This window comes from Dicentrarchus labrax, unplaced genomic scaffold (assembly GCF_905237075.1).
Source record: "Dicentrarchus labrax unplaced genomic scaffold, dlabrax2021, whole genome shotgun sequence".
Classification (NCBI taxonomy): Eukaryota; Metazoa; Chordata; class Actinopteri; family Moronidae; genus Dicentrarchus; species Dicentrarchus labrax.
This window is the reverse complement of record NW_026136724.1, coordinates 3131468-3157779: the sequence shown is the minus strand read 5'-3', so window position 1 is coordinate 3157779 and position 26312 is coordinate 3131468. Positions and strand designations below refer to the sequence as shown.

Here is a 26312-nt window from a genome sequence, read left to right as displayed (position 1 = left end):
CTGATCAGTCACCGTGGAATCCAAGGCCTCTATTTGTCATTTTCCCCCTTATCAACAATACAGTGTCTTCTTCTCATTACATTACATTTCGCTGTCCACCTCAGATAATAAACATAGTCACACACATTCTGGAGATGTCTGCACAATAGGACTGCCTCTTAAATCCCCCCAGTTCAAATAAATGCGTATAAACACATATATAGTTAGTTGAACTAATTTGAATACAACCTATGTAGTAGCTGTGTGTCCGCTGCATCACATCATTACTTTATTGATTTGACGTGAAACTAAACGGCAGTTCAGTCTGATTATCAGGTCACTAACAAGTGACTCCAGTATCGTTGTTGTGGTCATTTTATTGTGAAACGGTGGCAAGTCAGTAAACAGCCTATCCAGCTATGGTGTTGAATCCTAAATGTTTTCACATGTTACATTTCAAATTTTTTGGTGTCATGATTATGCAACATGGCTCACTTGTTTTGTTTTTTTCCACATTTTACACGGCTTCCTAGTTTTTATGCTTCCGCAGTGGTGAAAGCCCATGACCCAGACTTGTGAACGCAATATCTCAAAATATCACAAAAACACATTTGGCACAGGATGGATGAACTGATTAGATTTTGGTGGTCCAAGGTCAAGGTCACTGTGACCTCACAAAACACGTTTTTGATGACCATATTTCACAATAAGTCGGACAAAGAATTTGACTCAAAGGTCACTGTGACCTCAAATTGACTGCAACAAACACATTTATAACTCAAGAATAGATTCAGTAATTATGAAAAATGTTTAATGGGATACATCGATGGAGTGATGACATTTTTTATCCCAAAGATCAAAGGTCAACTTCATTGTGACATCAATGTCCTGGAAAACCCTTTGTTCAACACCATAACTCCGGACCAGAAGAGGAGATTGTGACCATATTTCACAGTTGGTCGGACAATGAATTGGTGACACTTTTGACTCAAAGGTCACTGTGACCTCCAAATTTTTAGATTTTTAGCCAAAAACGGAATTCTGACACAAGACCGGTTTGCACATGTGCGTCCATCCAGCCACGTTGTTACACACTTTGGCAGAGACCAACCTTGCAGGTTTGCTAGCATGGCTGTAGAGTCTTAGTCTTGTTCATACACACACAGTATTACGGAGACATGACAGGCTCTCAGCTACCCTCTTCCTCCTCCTCCTCATGGCTCCTAATATTATACTGACCTTCTTCTTCCTGTCAGGCATTTAAACTTAACTGTGCTGTCATTCTTTCTCTGTCAGTTTGAATTCCCCCCCATCCTTTTTAGTCTGTCTTTTACTGTAATTGGTTACATGGTTACTACTCAATAGACGTAGTGTTGCTTTCCATCTGTGTTGAACTGTGTCTTCCCCAGAGTTAATGATCTCTTATACAAGCTCCTTCATGAGAGATTCTTCTTTACTTGTCCCCTTTTCCTGTTTTCTCTGAATATTGAGTAGTGTGAGTAGCTCCATGGTTACCATATGAGTTGGCATAGCAACCATAAAGTGTAATATTTTTCCTCTCCTGGCTTTAACAGCATGCATTACTGACCAACAAGCTTTCTTAGCTGAAAGAGCCACATGTGTAGTAATAATATGAGTGCAATTTGTGTTTTACACAAAATTCTGACAGCTTTTGTCTGCTGCTTCTTGGGCGTTTTTTCCCCCAACTTAGGTTAGACTGTCAAATCAGTTTTTCAGCCTGCTTAATAAAAGAAATCCTTTACCGTCAGTGTGTCACCGGGTATCTGAAGTGATTTTATAATAGCTCAGGCTTTCAATATGTATCTATATATATTTAAATATGTGGTTGAGTTTTATTTAAGCTTTCTATATTGTGATTTAATTATTTTGAATTTTATTTTAAGGTTTTTATCTTGTCTTTGAATTATTTTAAATTGTATTTTATTTAAATCTTCTCTCAAAGATGGTCTATTGGCCTTTAAGGACAATGTCATTTTACTAAATTAGAAAAAGAGTTCCACAAGTCAGGACCCTTCTATCTAAAACTGAACTGAACTGAGCTGATGAGATTTGAGAAGAAGTTAGTGGACTGTCTGGGTGAGAAAAAGTGAATCTTTGTATTAGTTAGAAAGTAAAACATGACATGATCTCTGGACAAATACCTTCTCTGAATGAACAGGTGTGGGAGATATTCATATTGATACATATCTGTATAAAGTTGAAGATTATGAAATAATGGAGCTAATGTGCAATGATTTGAATGGGTTGCAATTCTAAAATGTAAAAAGATTACAAATTTGTTGGAGGGGTGTAACCGTACATTGATCTGGATTGATTATCAGTATCAATCAAGGGACATGCAATATGCAAACTATGCATTTTATGAGATGAAAGAAATGAAGAATTCAGCACCAAAATTTTAGTTGCTTTTTATGAGTTGCATGTAACTGACTGTGTATATGATATTGTCTCATATTGATTGCAGGCCATTGAATTGAATCAAAATTGTATCATAGCAGACTTTGTGATATCGGCAAATATTCGTATCGTTGTCCAAAGAATCAAATAAATATCGTGATGAAACTGGTGATTTATGCCTCTAAAAGCAAGTGGCTGAAGTGCTTCTAATTAAGTAAGGTTTCAAAGGAAATATTTTCTCTTTCCACATGCCTGTTACTTCAAAGATGCCAGTCAGATATTGCCTCAAGCTGGCCTCCACTGTCTCAACCGAGCACACGCCAGCAGTGCATCACGCTTAATTTAGTAATTGTTTAGTCACTGGATATTACAATTAAAGATTGATTCACATACCTCACCATCTTGCTTGCTCCCCTGCTTCCTGCTCCAGGTGGCTTGTGACCTTCTGCGGAGGATCATTCGTATCTTGTACCTTAGCAAGAGGCTGCAGGGTCAGCTACAGGGGGGCAGCAGGGAGATCACCAAGGCTGCGCAGAGCCTCAACGAACTAGGTAAGGACATGAACTTTAGTTGATGTCTAATCCATAGCTCACATCTCTTTCTACAGAACTAAAACTGTTGCTGTTGTCTCCCAGTATGCAACACTTGTTTGTGTGTGCTTCCAGACCACCTTCAACAAAAGCTCATATTGAAAATGCATTTTTGTAAATGCATTGTGGTAGTGGGCAGAAGACATGATATTTGGCTGCAGAAAATGTTTTTTGAGCGGTGGCAGGCTACACTAGAGTCTATAGTGTGGATGTGTTGTGGTCCATAGGATCAAATGAAGAAGATATCATACGTCAGCTTCAGTGACGACAGGTCTGTTGACCTTTTTAAATCGGATGTCAGCTGTAGGGTACATGGCCTCCTGCTTGGGGGTGGCTCCACAGATCAAACACTGTCCAGAACTTCAAGACTGCACCACAAACATACAAAAAGATCACTCGGTCATATTATTTTTAATTTTTATATATTTTCAAAAGCAGAGCAGGGTTTTCTTCTAGTAATTCTGCCAGACTCATACATTCGTTTACCTTGTTTGCTTACCTGTATAACCGTTGGCTGGAATTTTACTTTGAAAACACACAAAGTTATCCACTTCACTGTTGGTTTCTTTATATCTTCTCGGTGTCTGTTTGTTTCAGAAACCATTTAAAAGGGTTGTTAACTACGTACAAGAAGCTGTATTATATCAGTGAACCTGTCCTCTACCAGTGCACAGTAAAAATGAAAAAGGGTTTTAGAGCTTTTGCTATGCTTGTGCTGACGCTCTTGATCAGTCTTTTATGTAGTGTTGGGTCTGAAATCTCACCTTAAATCCTAGTTTTTATGGAAGTATCTTTCCTTAATTGCTGACAGCTACCGGCCTCTTACATATTAATGCCGTGTCATGTTATCAATGGGCTTTCATTATGCTATTTTACACTTTCCATTTATTTATTTATTCTCTTTTTTTTCTCTCTGCCTGCCTTGTCCTGTTCTCTCTGTTATTTCCGTTCCTCTGGAAAACGGAGAATTTATATTCTGAATGGACACCTTTCATTGATGACTGTAGTTTATTTTGGCTGCCAGTTTAAAACTTTATGTAATTTAAAATCCTTCCCATTTCCAGTTAGAATTAATTAATACGAATTTGAATTCCAACTTAAGAAAAATGCACATTACTCAAATCACTTTACTGCAAGGTCAGTGCACTACAGTGCGTGAGTCACTTTGAATTAACTATTAAAAGGAATAGAGTAATTTACTTAAAGCAACATGCATAACACTAAACAAGGAATAGTACACCTCAGAATGAAAGGGCAGTACTCATACACAAGACAAAGGACCACTAAACCCAATGAGTTTGCCTGCGTGTCTCAAAAAGTAAATATGGCTAATCTTCTCAATCTAGCTCCAAAAGAAACCCATAGCACCGAACCTTAATGTACTGTATCAGCTTAGTTCACAATTGCCTGATATCACATCATGAACATGGTTAGAATCATCTTAATGCTCACCGTCTATTCACTGGTGTTTTAGCTCTGGTTTGATTCTTCAGTTCCTGAAAAACATAAGAGTAGGTGTCTCTGACATACTTAGGCATTCCACTCTCTTTACTGGCCACTTATTTGCTTCTACTGGCCAGCAGCCAGCCCAGCATGAAGCACCTTGTGTAAGTTTGTGAGCTTGATGCGCTGCCCTCAGTTTTACAAGGGGGGTTGTTAAGAGCCAGAAGGGCTGACAAATGCTTCTAGTTGTCTTTGTGGTGTGTTGCTCACAGTGTAGTGTAGTGCAAGAATTCATGTGCTTAGAGCTAGATTTTTCATGGACTGTTTTCTGTGATATTGGACAACTATTTGATATCGGACAGGTAGAACCAACCAATAAAGTCATCACAAGGTTTTTAGCAATCCCGTCTTTGTCCCTGTTATATTGAATAAAACTGCATTTGTCTCATAATTTACACCCTAAGTACGGGATTCAGTATGCTTGAAACCAGTGAAAGTCATATGATTTGTCATATGATTTGAAGGTCGATATATCTGGTCTAAACGGCCACACTTTAAATCTGCGATGAAAAGCCTGCTGTCATAAAAAGGGGCAAGATGTGATGAATCATATAAATGGGGATAACAATACGCATTTCATTTTCTCTCTTCAAAGGCATTCATGGTGTTGCACTTCTTTGTGCACATGATTGGTGATGTGTGAAGAATTAAAACAGAGAGCTCGAGAGAGAACTGAAAACCCTCAGCTTGCCAGTTGCTGTGTAAATTATTGGCATGATTGTCAAGGTGTCAGTTTTGGAAAGTTATTGCTACTGTAATAGTGAGGGATGATATATAGATGATATGCAGTATTAGATCTGCATTACATTACTGTTTAATGTCCTGCCCCAACATGGAAATACATCACCTGATGGAGGGAATGATACCATTTCATGGTAACTTCAAGGCTGTAAGTCCCTTCTGATGAACTATATGAGGTCATCACAGTGATACCCAGTCCAACCCCAGTTACCCTTTTCTCTTAGCTCTCAGCTTAGCTCTCCATCATAAAATTGTTGTCTAATATAGGCTGGATAGGTTCAGAGGACTGTGTGACCTTCTGGTGTCAACAGAGGAAAAGTGATATTGATGCATTGCATGTCACTGCCACCAGTTATCTATCTGCCATTCTACCCTTAGTTATCACAAGGCATTAAGCGTGACAGATCAGGTTCACAAGGACAAGTGTTTTCAGAAGTCTGTGCCTGCTAGCCTGTGACCACTTCTCATACCACACACACACACACACACGTAAACACACAGAGGCTTGCACAAATTCCATCAGCTGCAAAGAGCTTTCAAATGGGCTCCGTGTCCTCTGTGTTCTTCAGCACAGCAACAAACCCTTATAGGTGTTACAGTGTCGGCCTCTGGTCTTTGCTCTGCCAGTCGGATGTTGTCCAACAATTCCAACAATTTCACAAGTAGGCTTTGCTGCTTTGTGTTTTGTCATGGTTCACTCTGTGGGGTCCTGGAATCACTTCAGTGTGGTTTAAATAGGCTTTTCAGTGCTATTTCCTTTTCCCAGAGGTTACCTTGTTTGGGAAATCTTTAATAAAATACAGTATATAGACCCTAGCCAAATTAATCAAATTTATGTGTACTTTTGGTCTGTTGTCAGTCATGCTAGTGGTCTGCTAGCATGGCAATGTGTTTAGTACTAATTAGCAAATGTTAGCATGCTAACATACTAGTAAGTAAGACTTTAGACGGTTGCGTCATTTCCTTGAGCTACCGTTTCCTTCCGCTACCTCTCATCATAAAAGTATTCCTCTCAGTTATTTTAGTAGTTTATAGTAGGTCAGTGCATCAGCGTTGTAAATTCATTAGTTGCAAGCCGGATATGTTCAGTTCACATGAGCAAATTCTCTTATTTGTAATTTTTCCATATTAAAATGGCTGCTCACATTAAAACCACACAAGGTGTTTAAGGCCTTGTGAATTGGTAAATTTGTGTTTCAAACAAGTAAATTGTATTGACAGGATGTCCTGATACTGTAATGATCTGTGCTTCTTCCTGTTTATACTTCAATTAATGTAATTTTCATGTAAAAAACTATGAACAGATTTCTCTAAACATTGAGTGACTATAGTTTGAACAATACTTTTAAAGGCTACTTCCTCCACTACGTGACATAACAGACAGGTGACCTGTCTGATGAAAGTGAAGGAGAAGCAGCATTTAACATGGTCTGATGCATTCTGTCCCTGTATCCAATTCCACACAGAGAAGCAAGATAGCAGAAGGATACTGACACATATTGTGCCTTTGGTTGTTTATTACAAATGGTGACAAACAATATCAAGGTATTCTGTGACTGTACATAGACATTTGTCTCATCTTACGCTAACCAGAGAACAACACACACTGCTGCTTAGATACAGAGTTATGACTGAATTGCCCTTGATAGCACTCCACGACATTCCACAATAAATAGCAATAAATTACCCTCTTTGTGTGCCTACGACACCTATTTTGAGACTTTTTTTTTGCACTGAGGAAAAAAAATCAACTGTATATGCAATCCTTCAACTCTTAAACATTCAGCTGCTGGTAGTTTCCCTTTTTGCTTGTGATGTTTATTTTAAGGAACTCCTCGTCTTTTATTTTTCTGATCTCAGGAGACAAGTATTCTTTTCTGAGGTCATCATTTTAGTATTGATTTAATAAGCTGCCCAAGATTTATATACTCATGCGTTATGAGCACACATTGTTTAGCTTGTTTAGGCTTACAGTGTATTTCTCGATCACAGTCACATTTCTTACGTCTTTTTAAAACACTTTCCACCTCTACTTGCATAAAATCATTTCTGTCTCTAAAACGCAATTTTTTAAAATCTGTTACTTCACTTATATCAGTTGATGGAACCAATTCCCCTTTACTGTACACATTTGACATATTTACATTTTAGTTTATCCCACTACTCTGCATCCTGTGAGCATAGACATTTTTGTCTGGCTTCTGTATCCTCAAAGGTGACCTTCTTGTTTCTCCTGGGGTCAATCCATGAGTTATGGATGACCACATTGTTTGGTGTAGGGTCCGCTTCTACTACAGACACCACCCTCTTCTTCATCTTGCTTTTCAAAACCTTTTGGAATTTCTGCCGAGTGAAGGCATAGAGGAGTGGGTGAAAAATAGTGGTTCCATAGGCCATCACGAGGAAGCCCAAACGAAGACGAACAGTCAAATCACTGGGCCCAGTGCTGAGGATGATCGTGTTGAGCACAGTTATCGGAGTCCAGCAAAGTAGGAATGTGGAGATGATGAGAAGAGACATCCTGAAGACTCGTTTCTGCCTCTCCCGTCTCTCCCGATGACGCTTTACTGCCCGTCTTAGCGCAATAATGACTGACACAGATGCCCGCATGCCCAGAGGTGCATTCCCACCAGCCCTGACTCCTGTGCTGCTCTGCGAAGCATCAGTCGACTCAGCTTGTGTCGCAGTGCTCAAAGAGATAGTGTTTTTGCTCTTTTGCTTCTTTTTAGGTATGTTGTGCTGAAAGCGTGTTCCAATGCGAATGTTAAGTGCCTGAAGGATCTTGTAGTAAGTCACTAGCATTACCACAGCTGTAAAAAAGAATATAGGGATCTGTGCTAGTAGGTGATAGTACAAACCCAGCTCTGTGTAGTACTCATTTGTTTGACCCACTGTGACCACTGCTGTCTGGTTCATAAGGTCCGAACTAGAGTTAATGAAGAAGCCTACTTCCATGAAGGGAACCAGGCAACTGAAAAAGGATAAAGCCCAGATGGATCCCAAGAGAGCCACAGCTCGGCCCATCGTAAGCACGCGGTTTGCTGGCCGTACTGAGATGTCATAGCGGTCCACAGTGATAGCCAGGACGTTAGCAGCAGTAGCTACGCTTGCAAAGGAGACGCAGGCCTCATGGAAACAGGACATCATGGCTGTATCAGCCTCCAAAGGAAGTAACACCACCACGGCTGTCAGTGGGATACAGCATACACACACCTGGAAATACGACAGAAATTCAGGTCACCCCAAATGCATTATGTTAGTTTCCATCTTGTCTTGAGATTGCTTTGTTGACCCTTAACCCCACCCCCTAAAGGGTGTAATAAGATTGTGTCATCCAGATAACATACTAACAAAATAATCATTTGGGTTTTATTTTCATCTCTCTGGCCATTGGTTTAGTTTGTTGTAACATTGTACTTACCAAATATCTTTGCATTTAACAAATTGACATTGGTGTGTACAATGTTACCATAAGGAAAAAAGCTGACAAATATAAAACCCATGTTGTAATAAACACAGTGGATGGCAGTAAGGTGGTTCTCCCTGTCTCTGGCCTAAAAAGTAGTTCAGCAGACTTCTCTATATTCAGCACCAAAGATGCCGGAGGGCAGTGATTCAACTGACGAATTTCGACGGATAATTCAAATCATCAACGTTTAGAGGCAGCCCTTATTCCTATTATAGTATTTCAAACTTCATATATTATGGTTTATGTCTAATCACTGGCACAGCAGTAGATGCCTTGGCCCTTTTTGAAACTCGAAGCATAATGTTCCACATGAACTGAATGGAACTTCCAATCCCAGTCAACTGACTGACAAAGTCGATGTCTACAAGCATAATGTTGGATTTCCTGAAATGGCATCAGTGCTGAGAGATAATTTTTATAGCACCAGAAGTCTCCAGCTTCTTAATGTTAAGTCCCTGTTGTCGTGGCAGAAAAAGTAACAGATAATAGAGGTCAGGACTCACCAACACATCCACCACATGTAGATTCATTGTGATGATGTTGGAAACGGAGCTGATGAGGTTCTGTTTCATACAGTAGAGGACTAGCACAGTGAGGTTGGAGCTTAAGCCCAAAACTATTTCCAACAGCAGGAAGCCAGTCAGAGAAACCTACCAACAGAAAGAACATGGTGGCATTTAGTGCGACACAGTCATTTTAGTCATATAATGATAATAATGTGGAAGATTTTATTGTTTATTGTTGTATAGATTTTTTATATATAACATAACCAGGAACTCTTCTTAAATACACACTGTGTTTTTTATCCAAATTCCCAACCTGTTAATAAGCTAAACAGCTACAGTTTTCTTAAAATATCATATATCTAATACATTCTCTGTGGATTGACTTGCGTACAAGGAAATGTGTTATCATGTCACATTGATTAGATTGAAAAAGCCATCTGAGATGTGCGTTTGAGGCTGTAGCATTACCTGGAAGCTAATGGGGTAGATGGCCTCGGAGGAGGTCATGTCAAGGTCATAGGAGTCAGCAGTGTCAAGCACTGTCATGTTGCTCATGGTGGCTGCAGAGATCAGCACTGGGGATGTGTGCATTATCCTGATGAGAGGAAGAGGCCTGAAAAGCAGTTTAGACAAAAAATATCAAGTCATCAGTCAACAATGTCAGTCAACAATGTACAGTATAGATCATCTGCTCACCATGTCTGTCATGTAAGATTAGTCTTTTTTATTTTCTTTGGAGTACAATTTTGGAAAAAGTGTTCTATGATACATCACCTGTTCTAAAATATTTAAGGTGCCTTTTTAGGATGCTTAATTTAAACTCATGTTGAAACTGCACATTGAGTCAAAGTCATGGAAAAGTACACCCTTTGTATTTTTAATGTTGGTAATTTGTTTTTCTTGGAAACATCAGGAATATAGGAGCCTAATTGTGTAACAAGACTTGTGACTCAAGAGGTCATTCCCTAGCGAAATTCAATAATGAATCTGGTATATAGTTGTGTATGTGCTGCAATATAGTGTGTAAGGTATGGTAAATAACATTTTAACTAGGAGCAAGGTTCTTTGGATGTCAGAGGTCAGCCATACTGCACAAATTTGTAAGTAGGTTGAAAGAGATGGCAACAAAGAAGGCACCAAATGCTACTTTCTTTATGATAGAAACAAGTCTGGTACCATTATTGATATTAGCAAACACTGTCAAATGCAATTGCTATATTGTCTTTGGCAGGTTGTGAGTACCAAACTAATTTAACGGTTTGTGATAGAAAGAGGGTTATGGGCTAAAGTTATCTAAGAGACACGGAGACAGAGAGAGGCAGAGACTTAATTCATCCCCTCTGGGGAGGGGGGGCATATTGTCTTCAACACTGCAATAGAACAGGCAAGTGAAGGATGCTTCAAACAAAGTGCGGTTGAACAGCAACATAGTCTGAAATCTCCTCCTCCAAAAGCTTTCCAATGCCTGCACTGACTGGTCTGTGTCAAAATGTTTTGGTAATTTTCTGAAACAGACGGACAAGCATGTCGCCTTCACATAGTGACTGACCAGGTATGCAGACCTTGGAAGAATCTGTTCAGACATCAAGCCATTTTAAACAAAGCAAATGTAGGAATATTATAATATATGGTTTATGGACCTTGGTTCCCCTATGGTTTAAACTAAAGAAAACTGAGAGCAGATGCGTTATCAGGTTTAAACTCACCACTCCCTCCCAGCAGTGTCCTCTCCAGCTCAGCAGCAATCAAAGTGGCCACAATGAACTTGTTGGAGCACGTCAAACCACCCCACCATATTCGGACTTGACAAGATCAAGCTTCACTTAGTCCAGTTGATTTGCACCGTTCTTTCTGAACATATCGAAAAAACGTCATACAATAAAAAGTGTTCTGCAAGCTTTGGGTACACTGGCTTCACTCAGGCAAAGGGAATTGTCTGTTTGTGAAACACAGAAAGCAACGCACACCCGCCCCTCATTGGGGGGCATGTGGTTTGCAACATCAGTGCGGTGCACCAAGATCAATGCTTTCTTTCATGCATAGCTCTGTCTCTTCATTGTCCGTTGTGCTTGGACCATTGCCTCTAGTCTCATCCCCGCCTGAAAATGATGCCAGTGCCAGAACAATCCTGCTTTCTCCACTACTCTCCACTTTTCAGGTATTGTACGTCTTTCACACTCAGCTCTTTATCTCATTGGAGATGGTGAAGGTCCCGATATGGTCCATAGCATCTTATATCAGACCACGTCAGATTTGTCATTTCATATTCCAGAGAACAGGGAAAGGAGAAAGACGAGATGACAGAATGGACTGGAGGTTCCAACAGATGTAGAAAACAAGCTTGTCAAACCCTTCACTTCCACGTGATCAAAGGGGGGGCAAAGTTGCATCAAAGGTCAGAAACCTTTGAGAGATGTAGGCCATGTAGACACCACCAACAGACTGATCTCTTGAGTCTTGGACATTCATACACTTCTCACTCCTGCTTTCCCCTCCTCAAACAGCGAGAGAGGAATTGATTGAAGTAGAGAATTATGTCATATCCCATCGTTATTGCCGTCCCTCGCTTTCTTCCTCAGTCACATCCCATCTTATATCCTGCAAAGGGAAAGGGTTGGAGATTTCTGTAAAATAGTACGAGTCCCCCTAGTCTATATGTTGTATCACATGTCTCCCACTTAATTTCAACTCATTTATCATCCCCTGACAGATAGCTTGCTCTTTGTGTGCTAATTGGAAGCCTGTCCCTGTGAGTATTTGCGCTTGTGTCTGTGCGTGTGCCAAATGTGTGCTTAATCAGTTTTCAATGCCTTGCGTTTTGTCTTTGATGGTTCTCGTCATGTGTTGTTCAGCAAATGAGCACTGAAAACTGTGAACTGGTTTTCTGCAAACTGTCTCAGGGTATGAAATGATATGCTGACTGACTGTCAGAACACTCTCAGTCAGTTCTAAGTTCAGGACTCAGTTAGATTCTTGTGATTTTAAATTTGACAAGATTATGAGAGTGAATAGCAAGGACTTTGAAGGTCTGGGCAGATTCATAGTCATGTTTACTTATTCTTAGATCAGATAGTTCCTAATTTGGATCAAAATTTGGCATCACCTGCTTTTATTTTGGTAACATTTATTTGAAGGTTGGTAGAAAAAAAAAATTGTACCTAACACATGCCACATGGTATAAGCATGATAATACAATGTTTGTTTTATATCTGTGTTGCTTGTTGGATTTCCTCACATTGCTCGTTTCCTGTCCAAGAAAATAATAAAATAAAAAAGGTAAAGCTTATTTTAGCCATATAAAAACATTTAATCAAACTTAAAATCTAGCTGCAGCTAAAAACTATATGAAATGAGTGTACAATATTTTGTTCTCTAAATCATTGTAACCAGCTATAGTTTGTAGTAGAATGAAATGCCACTAAAATGGCACATTCCACATGATAATACTATTATCAGTACATTAATAACTTATACTGTATATTGTTACTTTATTCGTTATTGTGATGGAAAACTGTTAGTCCAACCAATTTTACAGTGGTTGAATACGCTCTCTAGGAAACATTTTACACTTTTTATAACCGTTGATTCTAATAAATTACAGGCTTCACAAAAGGAGCTGAAATGCCTGCAGCTAACACTGCTGACACTGAATTGTGGGACATGTTGACAAACGTGGGCTTACCAAAACCTTAACCACGCAAAAATTTATCCTAAACACAATCAGCAAATCACATCCAATCCGATGGAACACCTACTATTATCAGCACGCCTAGCAAGTTCTGGCGAAAACGCCCAAGTTCCAGAGCCGCCTCAGGCTGCTGTTACATAAAGTATATCTCCAGAGGGACGCCCAGGTCTGAGCAAGGTGTCAGATTAACGAAGGAAAGAATTGGTTGATTAGTTCATTAATTGGTCAACAAAAGTTAATTGATAAGATAATTTAATCATCATTTATTAAGCAGAAATGCCAACCATTCATTGATTTGACCATCTCAACTGTGAGGATTTGCCACACTTCTCTGTTCATTGTAAATGGAATATATTTGGGTTTTGCACTGTTGGCTACACAAAAGCAATTTGAAAAAGCCTTGGGCTCAGGAAACGTGATGGTTGTTTTTCAGTTTTATCTGACCTTTTTTAGACTAAACAATTGATCAATTAAGCTAAAAAATAATCAACAACAATGGAAGTAATTGTTAGGTGTAGCCCCAGTAGTTTCTTGAATAAGGGAACATTTGTCAACAGCTTTCACTGTCTTGTTTTCTTCTTTTCTGGTTCTCCGTTTCAGTTTATAGTGCTTTTTAACTGCACAAAATGTGCAAAATTGCTTCTTTATTTACACTTTATTTTTTGGCTTGATGACTTAATGCACTTTTTGTCATGCTCATCTTCAGTTGTATTTTCTGTTCCTCTGAGTGACCTCACTGTAAGGACAAATACGAACGACTTCTGTCTTCAGTCTGATGAGTTTTGTGTTGCATGAGCCTTTCGTATAACAGGAACGCCAGTCTCTTTGGGAGGCAGTGAACTCGGCTTCATGTGTGGAGACCCATGTCCCTTGCTGTTTGACAGCCACTCATTTCCTCTAATTATTCTCTACTCAAAATAATCACTGCTTGAAAATCGTGACTCACAGGCTCAACATGTCAGCATGCTGTGTGTGTGTGTGTGTGTTTATCTAGAGCTAAATGTGTTGATCTTACTGTGCCTTCGTGTGACACATTCACATTGCCTTGCTATCAGAACACAGATAATACTGTTAGCATGTGATTGTGGCGTGTGTTAGTTTACCTCTAGACAAAGACCATTCCTCAGTGATCCTTGGGTCTGTCGGAGTGCTGTCCTTCCCTGTAGGGCTTTGTAATGTCAATCCCAAAAGGCAGCGTAGTGCCCAAAGGTGATAAGTCTGAGTGGCTGAGGTTTCGCTTAGTAGTCCATCATTCAAGGATTTTAACGCCACACTGTTGAGTCCCTTCAGGATGGAAATTTGACTGGTAGAAAGCATGCATGCACAGAGCCTGGAGGGAGCAAGAGAGACACTGACGCTATCACTCTGCCTCCCCCCCTCTCCTCTCTGCTGTGCTTCTTTTTCTGACGGTCTGTCTCTGTCCTGCTTCCTGCCTCTCTCTGTATCTGCCTCCAGTAGCCCTTCCTACTCATCCATCGCTCCCTCCCCCTCCTCCTTCCCTCTCTGAAACTGTCTTCTCGTTCTCTTTTTTTCTCTCTTTTACTCCTCTACGTTTGACTAATTGGACTCACAAAGCAGAATTAACTCTCGTAATTTTTTCACTCTCATTTCTCATGTTTCTTTTCTTTTTTATCTTTATTTTTCTTTTGTGCTGCCTGTAATACATGGGGAAAGCTCAGTTTCCAGCATTCAGGGACAACATAGATCTTTAGGCCTTTGAGCCCTCCCTTCTTTTCTCTTTTCCTCTGAGCCATCTACCCACAAGTTTGTTTGCCCTCATTAAAGAGCCCAAGTAGAAAACGGTGGCCATGACAATACTAATGGCAGCATCCTTCCTCTCAGGACTTTGGCCACTCCTCCACTGTTTGTGTTTGCATAGCACCTGCCGGATGGTACAGGCGTAATTGTCCCAATCTGGCTACCATTGGAGCAATCACCGTGTTGCCCTTATTGCCTGGCGAACATATCTGCAAGGTAGCCAGTCAGTGGACTAATTAGGGCTAGTTGGCATTGGCATGGCAACAACAGCCCCGTCGGCCAAAGTGAACGCAGACTGATAGATCAGAATTCAAATCAGGGCCCATCTGTTGTCTTCCGGAATACACTTCTCCACTGATAAAACAAGAACTCCTGAATTTTCACATCTCCCCCGATCTGGTCATTGTATCTCAGCTCTTCATCTGTTTATTCAAGAAGTGTAAGCAGAGATGATGGTTTCCAGTCCGACTGTTTTTACTGACATGCGCAGCTCAGCAGGAGGCATGTTTTCCCCCAGATACAAGTCTTTAGCAAGAGAGAGATAGATGGCAGTAAGAAGGGTTTTACAGAGGCAGAAAAAAGACAGTTGCAGACTGTGTTTCTGAGCAAACATGAGCATGATATGTGAGATGGAGACAGCTTGAAGACAAAGAGGGGGGAAAAAAAGACAGACTTTTTTCTCAGCAAAGATGATGTGATAATGTGAGAGGCTAGTTTCACACCTAAATTGCTTTAAGCACAATAGAGTGCCACGGAAAACACACATAAATGTTTAATGAATGCATTAATATTTCAATCTGGTATCCAGGCTGTCCACTGGCTAGCCTAAAGGCTGCTGGCTGTTGTCTAGTCCCCAGCTGTGCTATTTCAAACAGAGGTGCATATGAGTGAAAGCAAGTTAACGGCTGTGTATGTGTGTGTTTTGCATTTATGAAAGAACTTGTGCTTTAGTGACAAGTGCCACAGGACTAAATGCTGATGACTTGATGATGGTCCAGTGGCTCAGATGGCTGCAAACTCAAGGTCAAGAGCTAATAACTCATGAAACAACTGGGGGGCAAGATGTAAACTTTCGAAAAAGACATACCTTTGAAACATAAGAAGCTAACAGAACCTAATATACTTACTCATTTCATATACTGTACATTGCGACTGGCAAGCAGTGAGATGTCAGTGATTACTAGGATTCAAGAGTTCTGTCATTGTCAAAAACACATGAATCAGCAAATGTTGGACTTAAAACTAGTGCTGTCAAACGATTAAAATATTTAATCGTGATTAATCGCATTAATGTCATCGTTAACTTGCAATTAATCGCAATTAATCGCACATTTTTATTTATTCTAAATGTCCCTTGATTTCTTTTTGTCCCATTATTTTTTCTCATTTTAATGCTCTTATCAACATGGAAAAGTGGATCGGCTTGCTTTGTGCAAATGTTGTTTTTATTGAAGAATCATCCATTGTCGCCTGGCTTTGACGAGGGGGCGGAGAATTCGCATCAGCTGTGTGCTTGGCCATCAAGTGGTATTTCAGACTGGACGTGCTGCGATGATAGTTCAGTTCACAACGACAAAACACACAGATCACTTTGGTCTTGTCAATGGAACCATTTGGCAACTTATTAAAAGTAAACTTTCCATTCAGAATATTATTGGCATCCATTTCAGCATCTCACGCTCGCCATCCACTCAAAATGTAACGTCTACTACTCTTAAACAAGTGTGTGCGGCGTGCCTGTTATTTTGTTTCCGGTCTAGCTAGATCCGGTGTGGTGTTGTAGTTTCTATAACGTTACTAGTTGTTGCAACAGCATGTGAAAAAAACTGCAAAGTGTGCTAGGCCAAAAAGAACATTAATCTCGCAATAAAGAAATTGACGCCGTTAAAATGGGTTTGGGTTGACGCCGTTAATGCGTTTAACTGACAGCACTATTTAAAACTAATTTGGATGACTTAAAACTTAAGTGATCAAAATTAGGATGCAGAGGGAGTATCTTAACACAGCCCAAGCGTTACACTTTTCTTCCAAACCAAAATCAGAATGAATGAAGATTTCTGTATAAGATTTCGATAGAAAAAATATATCTGCTTATAAAGAAAAAAATCTTTCAAAATCTATTTTGTTTGCATGTTTTATCATTAAACTAACTCTACAGTTTATTTCCTTTACACTTCAGGCTATGGTCATTGTTCTTTGTTAGTAAAAGATATGAAGAAAAAAATGCATATCTGTACACTTATTTTGGTCATTATTCACAAGTCACAAATTTGAGGCCAAAATCAAGAAAGAATCACTGTTGTTGGACTTTAACACCAATGACTCATGACTTCACTTGGACTTGAGCCTTTTGACTTGGAAATGCTTGATACCTTTCCCCAAACTCAAAGATTAAAAAGTGTGTTGTTTAAAAACTGTGCCACAAATTCATTCATTTCTCTTAATTTCAAAACAAGACAGGACAGATGCATACAAAAGTAATTCTTAATTCTTAATTCTAGTGTTAAATGCTAGGGATTGCCTTGTTGAAGAAAATGTCTTGTCGTTTAGGACAAATGATGGGAGCCTAAATCTGACGATGGTAAAGGGGTTTTTGTTTTAATACACCTTAATTTCACTTAAATAATATGACAAGAATCTGCATGAAGGATAAGTAAAGAGTGGTATACATATTGTAATCAGAGTGCGACTAACAATAAGACAAGATAAAATCTGAACAATACCCAATTCTGGTGTTGTTCTATTCTAATATCCAATTTCAGCCTTACTTCCATCAGATTAGAGAAAGTAAAAATGCATTTCATTGTGCCTTTCCAAGTAAATGCACTCACCGTCACATCATGGTTTACACTAGTTGTGACACACTGCAGCCTGAAAGTTGCACATCCTCTGTCATCTTTATACATGTTATGTTTAAGGAACTGTTTCAGGCATTCTTCTTCTTGAAAGCTAAAAAAATCTTCCTGCAAAAAATCTGTTATTCTGGCCTTTTTAAATCAACCAAATACTTGTCAGTGTGCGTTCTTTTAGAAGTTAGGCCCCAAACAAAATCTACCAAAATGTATAAGACTTATATTAACTTGTGTATAAGCAGTAAAGAGAGAGAGAGTACTATAGGAAACAGTGATTACATGTCTACATTCTACTGTTTTGTTTTGTAGACTTTACATTTTAAATTAAGCATGTACATCTGTGCTCAATTATGGAGGTGTTTCCTGATTTTCTTCCTTTCAATTGAGTTGTAACTCTCCAATTTAAAACAGATTAAATGCGTGTCTTCTTACTGTGAAGATACAACACCAAAACATATATTGTGCATAACTGAGTGAAACAGGAAACAAATAATGCTATTATTTTACCATGGTTTGTTACACAGAACCATCTGGGAAGACATTGTTGGAAACTGTTGATAAAAGGGCAGGCACTTGGTAGGTGATTGGATGAACCATCTGTCTATCACAGGTAAACTTCAACCAAGATCAATCATAAAACAAAATCTCACTGAAGCCCATTGGGAGAAGAGAGAAAAAATGTATTCGATTGACAAAGACCTTCAGTGCCGTTCTTTGCTCTTCTCTCTGATAGAACTGATGGTGTTTTTGAGATGATGCTCACTTCTCACACACGTCGTCACACACCTAGGGTTAAACCACACCGTAGTGATCTTGTGATCCAAGTCCAACTGCCTCGCAAGATTAGAGATCTCCTTAAAAACTGAGCAAACTCCATCTGCTGATGAAGAATGTGAGATTCCTTTGAAAAAAAATCTCTAGCTAATAAAAAGCTATTAAGCAAATCCTGAGTGAATCTTAGTTTTGTCAAACTGCTATTTCCAAGGCCAAGAATTGAATTTCATGCTCAAAAATGTTGTATATTTTGGTGTGTTTGGATCAGGCTGGAGGAGGGATCTGAGAATTTTCTATGGCTGTTTTGGTAACCATAGGAATGTTTTGTATCAATTGCCAACCAGACTGCTTGCATTCTCCACAAAGGAGCAAGCTACAAACCTTTCAGAGCTACCTTTCAAGACGTAGGTTTTCAATGTAGTGCTCCTTTCAATCTACATCATCAGCTCTTCTTCTGTGGCCATGAAGTACAAATTATGGCATGTCTTTGGTAGCAGTCCAGTTTGAATTGTACATTCTTTTGCTGCTGATGAATTGTTTGAGCAAATATATTTTTTGACAGCACAAGCCTGACTTGGATGTTCCCAAATGACTTTACTGAAAGTGATCCAATCCCTGGTATGTACTAGTAACACTTAATGCAACAAGACTTTGATTGAAAATCTGCTGTTTTTAGCCTCTTTCATGAAATCCCCCTCAGGTCTACTTCTCACCTACACCTCAGCCTTCTTAATTTGTGCTCACTGATAATTATTTCCTGACTGTTAAATAGGCTCTGATAAGTGGGAAGCAGATCTCTCCCTGCTGCCTGCTCCCATCCACAACCCGCTCTGCTGATTACCTTCATCACCAAGGTAACGCCGAAGGGGGGGTGCACTCTGCCATGCTACAAATTTTTAAGCGCTGCAACACTGTGATACATTCCAATGTTGTAAAGCATATTTTTATGTATGGGTAACTTATTGGTAATTTCCATCTCTTTGTCCTCTGAAGAATGAGCTGAATAAATTCCCCCAGCAAAGAAACCAGGGCACATCTGTGCCAGAGCACAGCTTATCCCCTGGGAACTAACACATAATATCCAATGACCTGTGTTATATATGTGTGTGTGTGTGTGTGTGTGTGTGTGTGTGTGTGTGTGTGTGTGTGTGTGTGTGTGTGGTTTCAAGTGTGGCGTATCAGACAGCCCTCTGAGCATATTATGACACAAGTCAGAAAAGACCACCCTCTTTTTTCTTCTCTCTCTCTCTCTCTCTCTCTCTCTCTCTCTCTCTCTCTCTCTCTCTCTCTCTCTCTCACAAACACACATCTAAACAAGCAAAGGGATACAGGGCTCAGCTGTTCGATCAGGGTCTCTGGCAGGCTTTGTATTCGGGCTGAGGCTTCGAGCGGATTGCTTTTGAATTGAATGTGGCTCCTGTCCAATTCCCCGATCCTCTGTGCCTCAGCCGGCCACCTGCCTGATAATACTCTGTCTCTCTCTCTGGGAAGAACAGCAAACAATCTGTCACTCTAGACAAATAGCACATCTGAAATGGTTTGATATCAGTCCCCACACCCCGCACCTCTACACCTCTCCTCTCATAATCAGCAGCTGATTTCCCTGTACCTTTTGTCCTCCTAATTTATCACATGGCTGTCAAAAAGCATGTTAATGCTCAGGAAAATCAAGACCAGGGCTGTCATCAAAAGAGAGTTAGGATGATGGTATGAGAGTGAAGAAATTAAGCTTGCTGCTTTTCATGTCATATCAGAAGACAGGAGAACAGGATAATGGAGGACTTCAAGTTTTTAACTCACTTAAACGCCCACAGTCACAGGCAGCAGCGTCCGACAATTTCTGTAACTTCTGAAACCAACAATATGACAAACACAATCGCTTGATGCAGCAATTATCCAGGTGTGTGGAGAAGTGGGCAGGATTTTAACTTTTCTTTCAAACTCTTCTTCATACAGGTATTTCCATCATTTTTGTATGAACAAACAAGTGCCGCACTATAAATAGCCTCAAGGATAGACTGCCCGAAAGCGTGCCCCTTTATCAACATTTGGACAGTTATTAGGTCTTACCCTGCCTCCGAGTGTGGCCTTTTGAAATAGCTAAAAGACATGGTCAGAAGACACTTGTTTCTTAATTTCGAGTATACTTGTGCATTAAGGATCAGTGCTAGAGATTTTAGATTCTTAAAGTGCTTATATAGTTGCTTAGAGAGCTTGTATATTTGCTTTACTTATGCATTTTTGTGTACATCATGTATCCTTTGTTCCTCAGAGTGTTTGCTGTTTGCGCCTGCAGAAATGATTGCTACTTTTTAACAATAGGCAGTTAAGCTCATTGGTGGTGACACTGAAGTAAGGTTAGCAGCAAATAGAAATTGTGGAAAGTTTTGAAGAGGAACTAATTGCATTTCTGCTGTTACCATCTATGATTGTGTCACTGTTGTTTCTTTTTTAATGCTGTGATCTCAACATTGTACAATTGTGATACTCAACTATATACTCAAATGTTTAAGTGCAAAGTTGTCAAGTTCTCAAAGACCGTATTCCGGCATAAGCCAGGGATGATTCGGCCCTGAGTTGTCCTATAATGTATATACTCTTATTCCTCCAGGTACACACAAAGGATGTGAAAAATGCTGCTTGTGTCGCAGCTGCTTGTCTATCCATACATGTTCTTAAACTCAAGTATGTAGGTAGCTTGAAGCTGCAACTATTATTACTACTACTATTTTACAACATTAACCACACAAGCTTCATTTTAAAAGCCTAACCTGATGTTGCATATTTATTATTGCCATCTTGACTGCGCATCACTGTGCGTCCTGAAATGATGCGAGAGGGGCACCTACAGCATCACATTTTGAAGTGGAGGGCCACTGACCAAGCAGCAGTATTTGATAGGGAGTTGGGAGTTGTTGTCTGTTGCCCTGACTCCTTCCCCTAAAGATTTTGGTATGAATGTCGAATGTTGTGTCTAGTTACAAGTTACTAAGCCTTGCTGTGACAACAACTTCATCTCAAGTCAACTTAATGGTCAGCAAAAAAATCTTACCATAAATCAGCATTAAACTGAATGTAATTCATATATGTTAGCCCTCATAAGAAGGAGAAAAAAGAAAGATCCACAACCTTGCCATGGTTTCCATTCTACTGCTGGATTCTGATAATGTGTTCCAATCCCAAATGATGTCTAATTCCACACCAACAGGGACCCAGCTCTGTTAAGGTTCGCGCATCTAGTTTTTAACTGTTCAGAGCATTTTAGAAGTTGGCCTGTCACATTCTACAGGTCGTTTTTTTCAATTTTACGTTTAAGTAATTGCATGCAAGGGTAGCATAAAATTATGTCCATCAAAGCATTCTTGATGTCGCCACTTGTGGTCATTGGAATTTGAAGAATTAAAACCAGCATCCGCTAAGACTAATTCGATAAGCAGAATCGCAGTCAAAGCTGGAGAAATTCAAACCAGTCCCAAATATCAGCACATCTCTATGTTAACATGTATCCTCGGTTGGTACCACCCAGTGGGTGAAAGCCAGGTCTGATTGTTGTGAAAAATGCTACCAGCTTTCTTGGCCAAACAAAACAACCAATCAAATAGTCATGCACAAAGAAAGTTTCAGTGTAATTGTTTTTCCTCATTCAGTAGCTTTTAATTATGTTTCTAAAATCTTCAGCACTGCTTTCACTGGTTCTGCTTCACACCAGTCTGTTGTCTGCTGTCTGTCTTCTCTCCTCATATCTTAACTGTGTCTCCCTGTTCCAGCCTGCTCATCTCTCTGCCTGGCCCTGCTTTTTTCTCCCTTCCTGACTGAATCAACTTCCCACACAAGTCAGGACTGAGGAGTCACTGCCTCAAAACGCTTTTGAGACACTTCATCCTCATGCTTTCTTTAAAAAAAAAAAAAATCTATCACTATCACTCTATATTTATCACTATCTATACCATTTTCTAGAGCACTCAGAGTCATACACTGCTGTTTGTCGTATTTGTAATTTACTGTGAATAGTAGTGTTAACTAAAAGTTTAGTGAAAATGAGCAGCAGAGACCATGGCAGCAATTTGACTGTCGCTGCTGCTAGAATCATCATGGTAGAGCTCAAGTGTTTGCTCAAGGCGCTCGTGATTTGTTGGACAAAATCACACATATTGACAGTGTCAGATCAATTTCAATTTCATATCAGCCCAAAACAGGATTCAGTTGCAAGGCAAGTCAATATTTCTTCCTCTAATGCACGCTCAGGCTTTCCATAGCAGGTGGGTGGACAAACAAAGCAGAGGCTAAAGCAGAATGGAAATGTTTAACACAGTTAGAAGTGCTATGTGCTTCTTTGAAACAAGTGTTGCTGACAAATCTGTCAAGCTGACTAGTCCCTCTGTCATCTTTTCTGTCATCGGGATGCAAATGAAATAACAGGAATATTATAATTTAATCAGAAAAGAGACGTGTTGATGAAGTTTCAGACTGACTGGACCGTTGTTTCGAAAATGATTGAAAAACCTTTTCTTTGTCTTTCTTTTGTCTTTTATGTTTATAATAGTACCAGTCCTTGGTTCAGACTATAGTTTAAAGCTTCAGTCTGTGACCATTTTAATAATTTAAGTTATTTACTCTACCCAGCTCATTTTATTTTTCAACTCCTCTGTTTAAGTATTTCTTGGGTCTTGTTTTGTATTTGATTTGATTTTAATCTTTTGATAAACAGTGTTATTAATTGATGTATTCAGTTGACTCCTCCAATCTTTTATTATATATATATATATTTGAAGTGAGGGGGAATAAAAGACCTCGAAAAGTAAAGATGAATACTAACAATAAAACACTGCAGGAACCATACAATTTTTTATACCTCATTCTACAGCACGCTTGAGTTGAAGCTGAAAGAATGCTGCTGCATTACAGAGCCCCCCAAAAAATAAAAAATGAAGTACACAGTGGTGTGCCATTCTGTATGTGAAAGTGGAAACACTAGCAATATAATTTCAAAAACATTCCAATACAAGACCACTACTAGCCACACTTTAAAAATGACCTTTTACACCACTATGACACAATATCCAATATTAAGCTTCACAAACATACTTTAGTTTTCTGTGTTGTCAACCTGTGAACTTCATCTTGAGTTTCACTATGGGTTATAGAAAGCTTTGGTAGGTGTGGGAAATACAATACAGAATCAGTAAAGACGACAGACAAAAATCTTGTTATGAAATCCATTTAAATATCCCCAAACTGTTTCCTGTTTGTTTGAAAAAAATGTTTAATGTTGGTAAACATGAATCAAAAGGAAGAGGCAGGAAAATGTTATAATTTGTGGTTTCTTTTCTTTTTGTGTGTGTGTTTGCTTGGACATGCTCCAGACTATCTGTCACAAGGTGTGGATCTGAGCGGCATTGAGGTGATTGAGAATGACTTGCTGCTAATCAGCAGAGCCAGGCTGGAGGTGGAGAACCAGGCCAAGAGACTGTTGGAGCAGGGCATGGAGATCCAGGTAGGTACACACACAACACACAGACAAAAAACACTACTACTTGCTATCCTGGGCCTGTTGTACAGCTTATTATACAGTTTATATTTCAGGAATTAGTAATATATAAGTATCCACTTCAAATCTTATTTACTTCACCTGTATGCTGATCTACTTATTTTGCTGTAGATGCAACACTTTCTCCATGTTTACCTGTCTTGATAAATTCACAATAGTAGAAGTGGTGCAGTCTTTTGTTTGTTTTTCTAAATTTGGTCCTAAGCTACTGTCAGTTTAACACTTCCTGCACATATGTTTCACATTAAAAGCCCTGCTGGCCTTCATTTTTTGGTGATGGACACCCACCCAGCTATTATTTGAGACTCTGCCATTATTTGAATACCAACTTTTATTAGAGGATTGATTATATAATTCTATAACATGAAAAACATGTTAACATGTAAAAATATAATTAGAGAGAAAAAAAAGCATGCCAGGTTCATGGTTGGTGCAGGAGCAAAAATTATTGCCTTCCACCACAAAGACATTATTAGTCAGGACTTAAAACAAGCATGTGTCTCTCAAATAGACTTTCCACTTCATAGATTAACTGATACATTTTAACATATTGCACATACATTCCTATTCTCTGTAACATAAAATAATTTAAATAAAATGAATTAATTCTTGCAGATATACACCTCTTCAATATATGTGACTTACTTTGAAGACGTTGTATATTAATAAGAGTGAGCTCCATGTACATGCAGCAGACAAGCAAATCTCACAAGTGGCTATGTCATTCCACCCAGCTGCTATTTCTGTTGCCTGGGTGTTAACATGGCATATAGACTCCTTTCAGGGAGTAAATGGTTCAGAGAAATTACAGCGTCTCTGATCTTGGTGCATTAACTCTTGCATTAATCAACAGATATAATAGTGTTTTGTCCAGTGTTTAGTTGAAATGTTGTTAGGACGTTACAGTTCAATAATACAAAGCTGTTGTAAATACTGGCAGCTGTACGCATGCATTTGTTATGATTACATTTAGGGATGTCCCCATCAAGGTTTTTTAGCCCCCTGATCCGATCTGAGCCATTTAATATTGAGTATCTGCCGATACCAAGTCCCAATCTGATGCTTCTTGTCGCTACATACTTTGCATGGATTACATTAATTAATTACTCTTATTGGACTTGTGTTACTGCCCCGTCCTCTGGAAAGAGACATCTGTGAAACTCCATCGGCTTCGACTTCTTTCTATCACACACAGAGCAGAGTGGAGGAAAGAAACAGAGAGAGTTGATGATGGCTGCACCGTGCATGAAAGCTTTGTGAGTAAAAACCGCTCAGATCGGATCAATAAAGCTCAACATAGACGATACTAATCAGTAAAAAAATGTCTTGAAAATGCCGATACCGATCATTGAGATTGGATCGGGACATCCCTAGTGACATACAAAACCTCCTCTTTCTGGTGGTCCAAAGCTCCTATGCTAGAGGTGTAACACATCAACACTTTCCCATTGCTCTGATCAGTCCCTGGTAGCCAATTTGCAAATACTACAATGCTGAAGCCATGTCCCGCCCTACTCTGCCTCTGATTGGCTAGTACTCTTTGCCTTTGTTGGTTTAGGTATGAGGAGTAAGATTGGTTAGGGTGAGAATATCAGAGTAGGGGTAGAGTAGTACGGGTCATGCCTTTGCCATTGTAGGATTCGTTCATTTGCATCCTGGCAGCACGGCAAACTGAGTAGTTTTTAGTTTTTTTTACTGTCCATCAGGAAACTCTGTAAATCACCAAGAGTTGAGGTGAAGCAGCTGGAGGACGTGAGACGAAGAACCAGACTTTTTTTTCCCCATATGATCCCAAAATCAGTGATGTAGTGGTGTGTGACTACTGCTGTAAAACATTACACACTTCTTGCACGAGATTGTACCCAAGTTCCATAGTGCAAAAACAGGCGATCTGAGTGCCGAGTGGGAATGACAGGGACCGTTCTCCCTGTTACAAGTCGGTGTAGCATCAACATGATTGATGAGGAAGCTGTTATTTTAAGGTAGAATACTTGCATAATGTTGCTTTAAGCTGTTGGTTCTAAACTAAACAGAAGGACAACAGTAGAAGAGAGATGAGCCCTTTGTATATGTGTCATTGTGCAAAACACATGTAAGAGGGGTAGCACATGTGAGCTCTGCTAACCTTCATCTGCCCCAGAAAGCCTGGTTCTCAAGGGTACAGTGTCCCATTAAAGAAAGTGTGTTGGTGCATGTGTGTGACAGTCTGTTCAGTGTCCATGGTGACATCTTCTGTCCAGAAGAGCGTTGCAGTGGTGTTTCAGTTTGTGTGCTCACGGTGCAGCCATGTTCTGCTTTGTTCTTCCTCGACATGGAGTGATAAAAAGATTGATCAGGCTAGTGTAGGGCTCGGCGATAAATCGATTTTATCGATTAATTTGAATTTGTAGTTAAACACGATTCATTTTTAGTTAAATTGGTTTTCTCTTGAACTTCCACAACACCGGCGCTCCCTTTGGGCTCCCGTAGGTCAGAGTGCACTGACC

The 26312-nt window shown here is 39.6% G+C and overlaps 2 protein-coding genes across 3 annotated transcripts in view; one reads left to right on the top strand and one right to left on the bottom strand.

The window, feature by feature from the left end:
* The window catches only part of cog5 (component of oligomeric golgi complex 5), a 71678-nt gene that overhangs the window by 7042 nt on the left and 38324 nt on the right, over nucleotides 1-26312 (top strand). Inside the window, exons 6-7 of the mRNA XM_051391699.1 lie at nucleotides 2828-2948; nucleotides 23642-23772. Of these exons, the coding sequence (XP_051247659.1) occupies nucleotides 2828-2948; nucleotides 23642-23772 (252 nt within the window). The remainder of the gene's footprint in view (nucleotides 1-2827; nucleotides 2949-23641; nucleotides 23773-26312) is intronic.
* On the bottom strand, nucleotides 6729-14320 carry LOC127358556 (G-protein coupled receptor 22-like). 2 transcript variants are annotated; one of them, XM_051391710.1, is made up of 5 exons: nucleotides 13998-14320; nucleotides 10913-11804; nucleotides 9675-9819; nucleotides 9204-9350; nucleotides 6729-8444 (listed from the first exon to the last, which is right to left on the bottom strand). In XM_051391710.1, the coding sequence occupies exons 3-5, from the start codon at nucleotides 9795-9797 to the stop codon at nucleotides 7392-7394; spliced, it is 1323 nt and encodes a 440-aa protein (XP_051247670.1). In that variant the 5' UTR covers nucleotides 9798-9819; nucleotides 10913-11804; nucleotides 13998-14320; the 3' UTR covers nucleotides 6729-7391. The 2 variants fall into 2 exon arrangements, with proteins under 2 accessions (XP_051247670.1, XP_051247672.1); XM_051391712.1 differs by lacking the exon at nucleotides 10913-11804.

Bases quoted from the DNA above. Each gene is read 5' to 3' on its own strand.
- LOC127358556 (XM_051391710.1), bottom strand. From the start codon at position 9,797: ATGCACACATCCCCAGTGCTGATCTCTGCAGCCACCATGAGCAACATG. The intron at 9,351-9,674 runs GTAATGCTACAG...TTCTGTTGGTAG, and splicing joins TCTACCCCATTAGCTTCCAG to GTTTCTCTGACTGGCTTCCT. The intron at 8,445-9,203 runs GTGAGTCCTGAC...TCGTATTTCCAG, and splicing joins TACATGTGGTGGATGTGTTG to GTGTGTGTATGCTGTATCCC.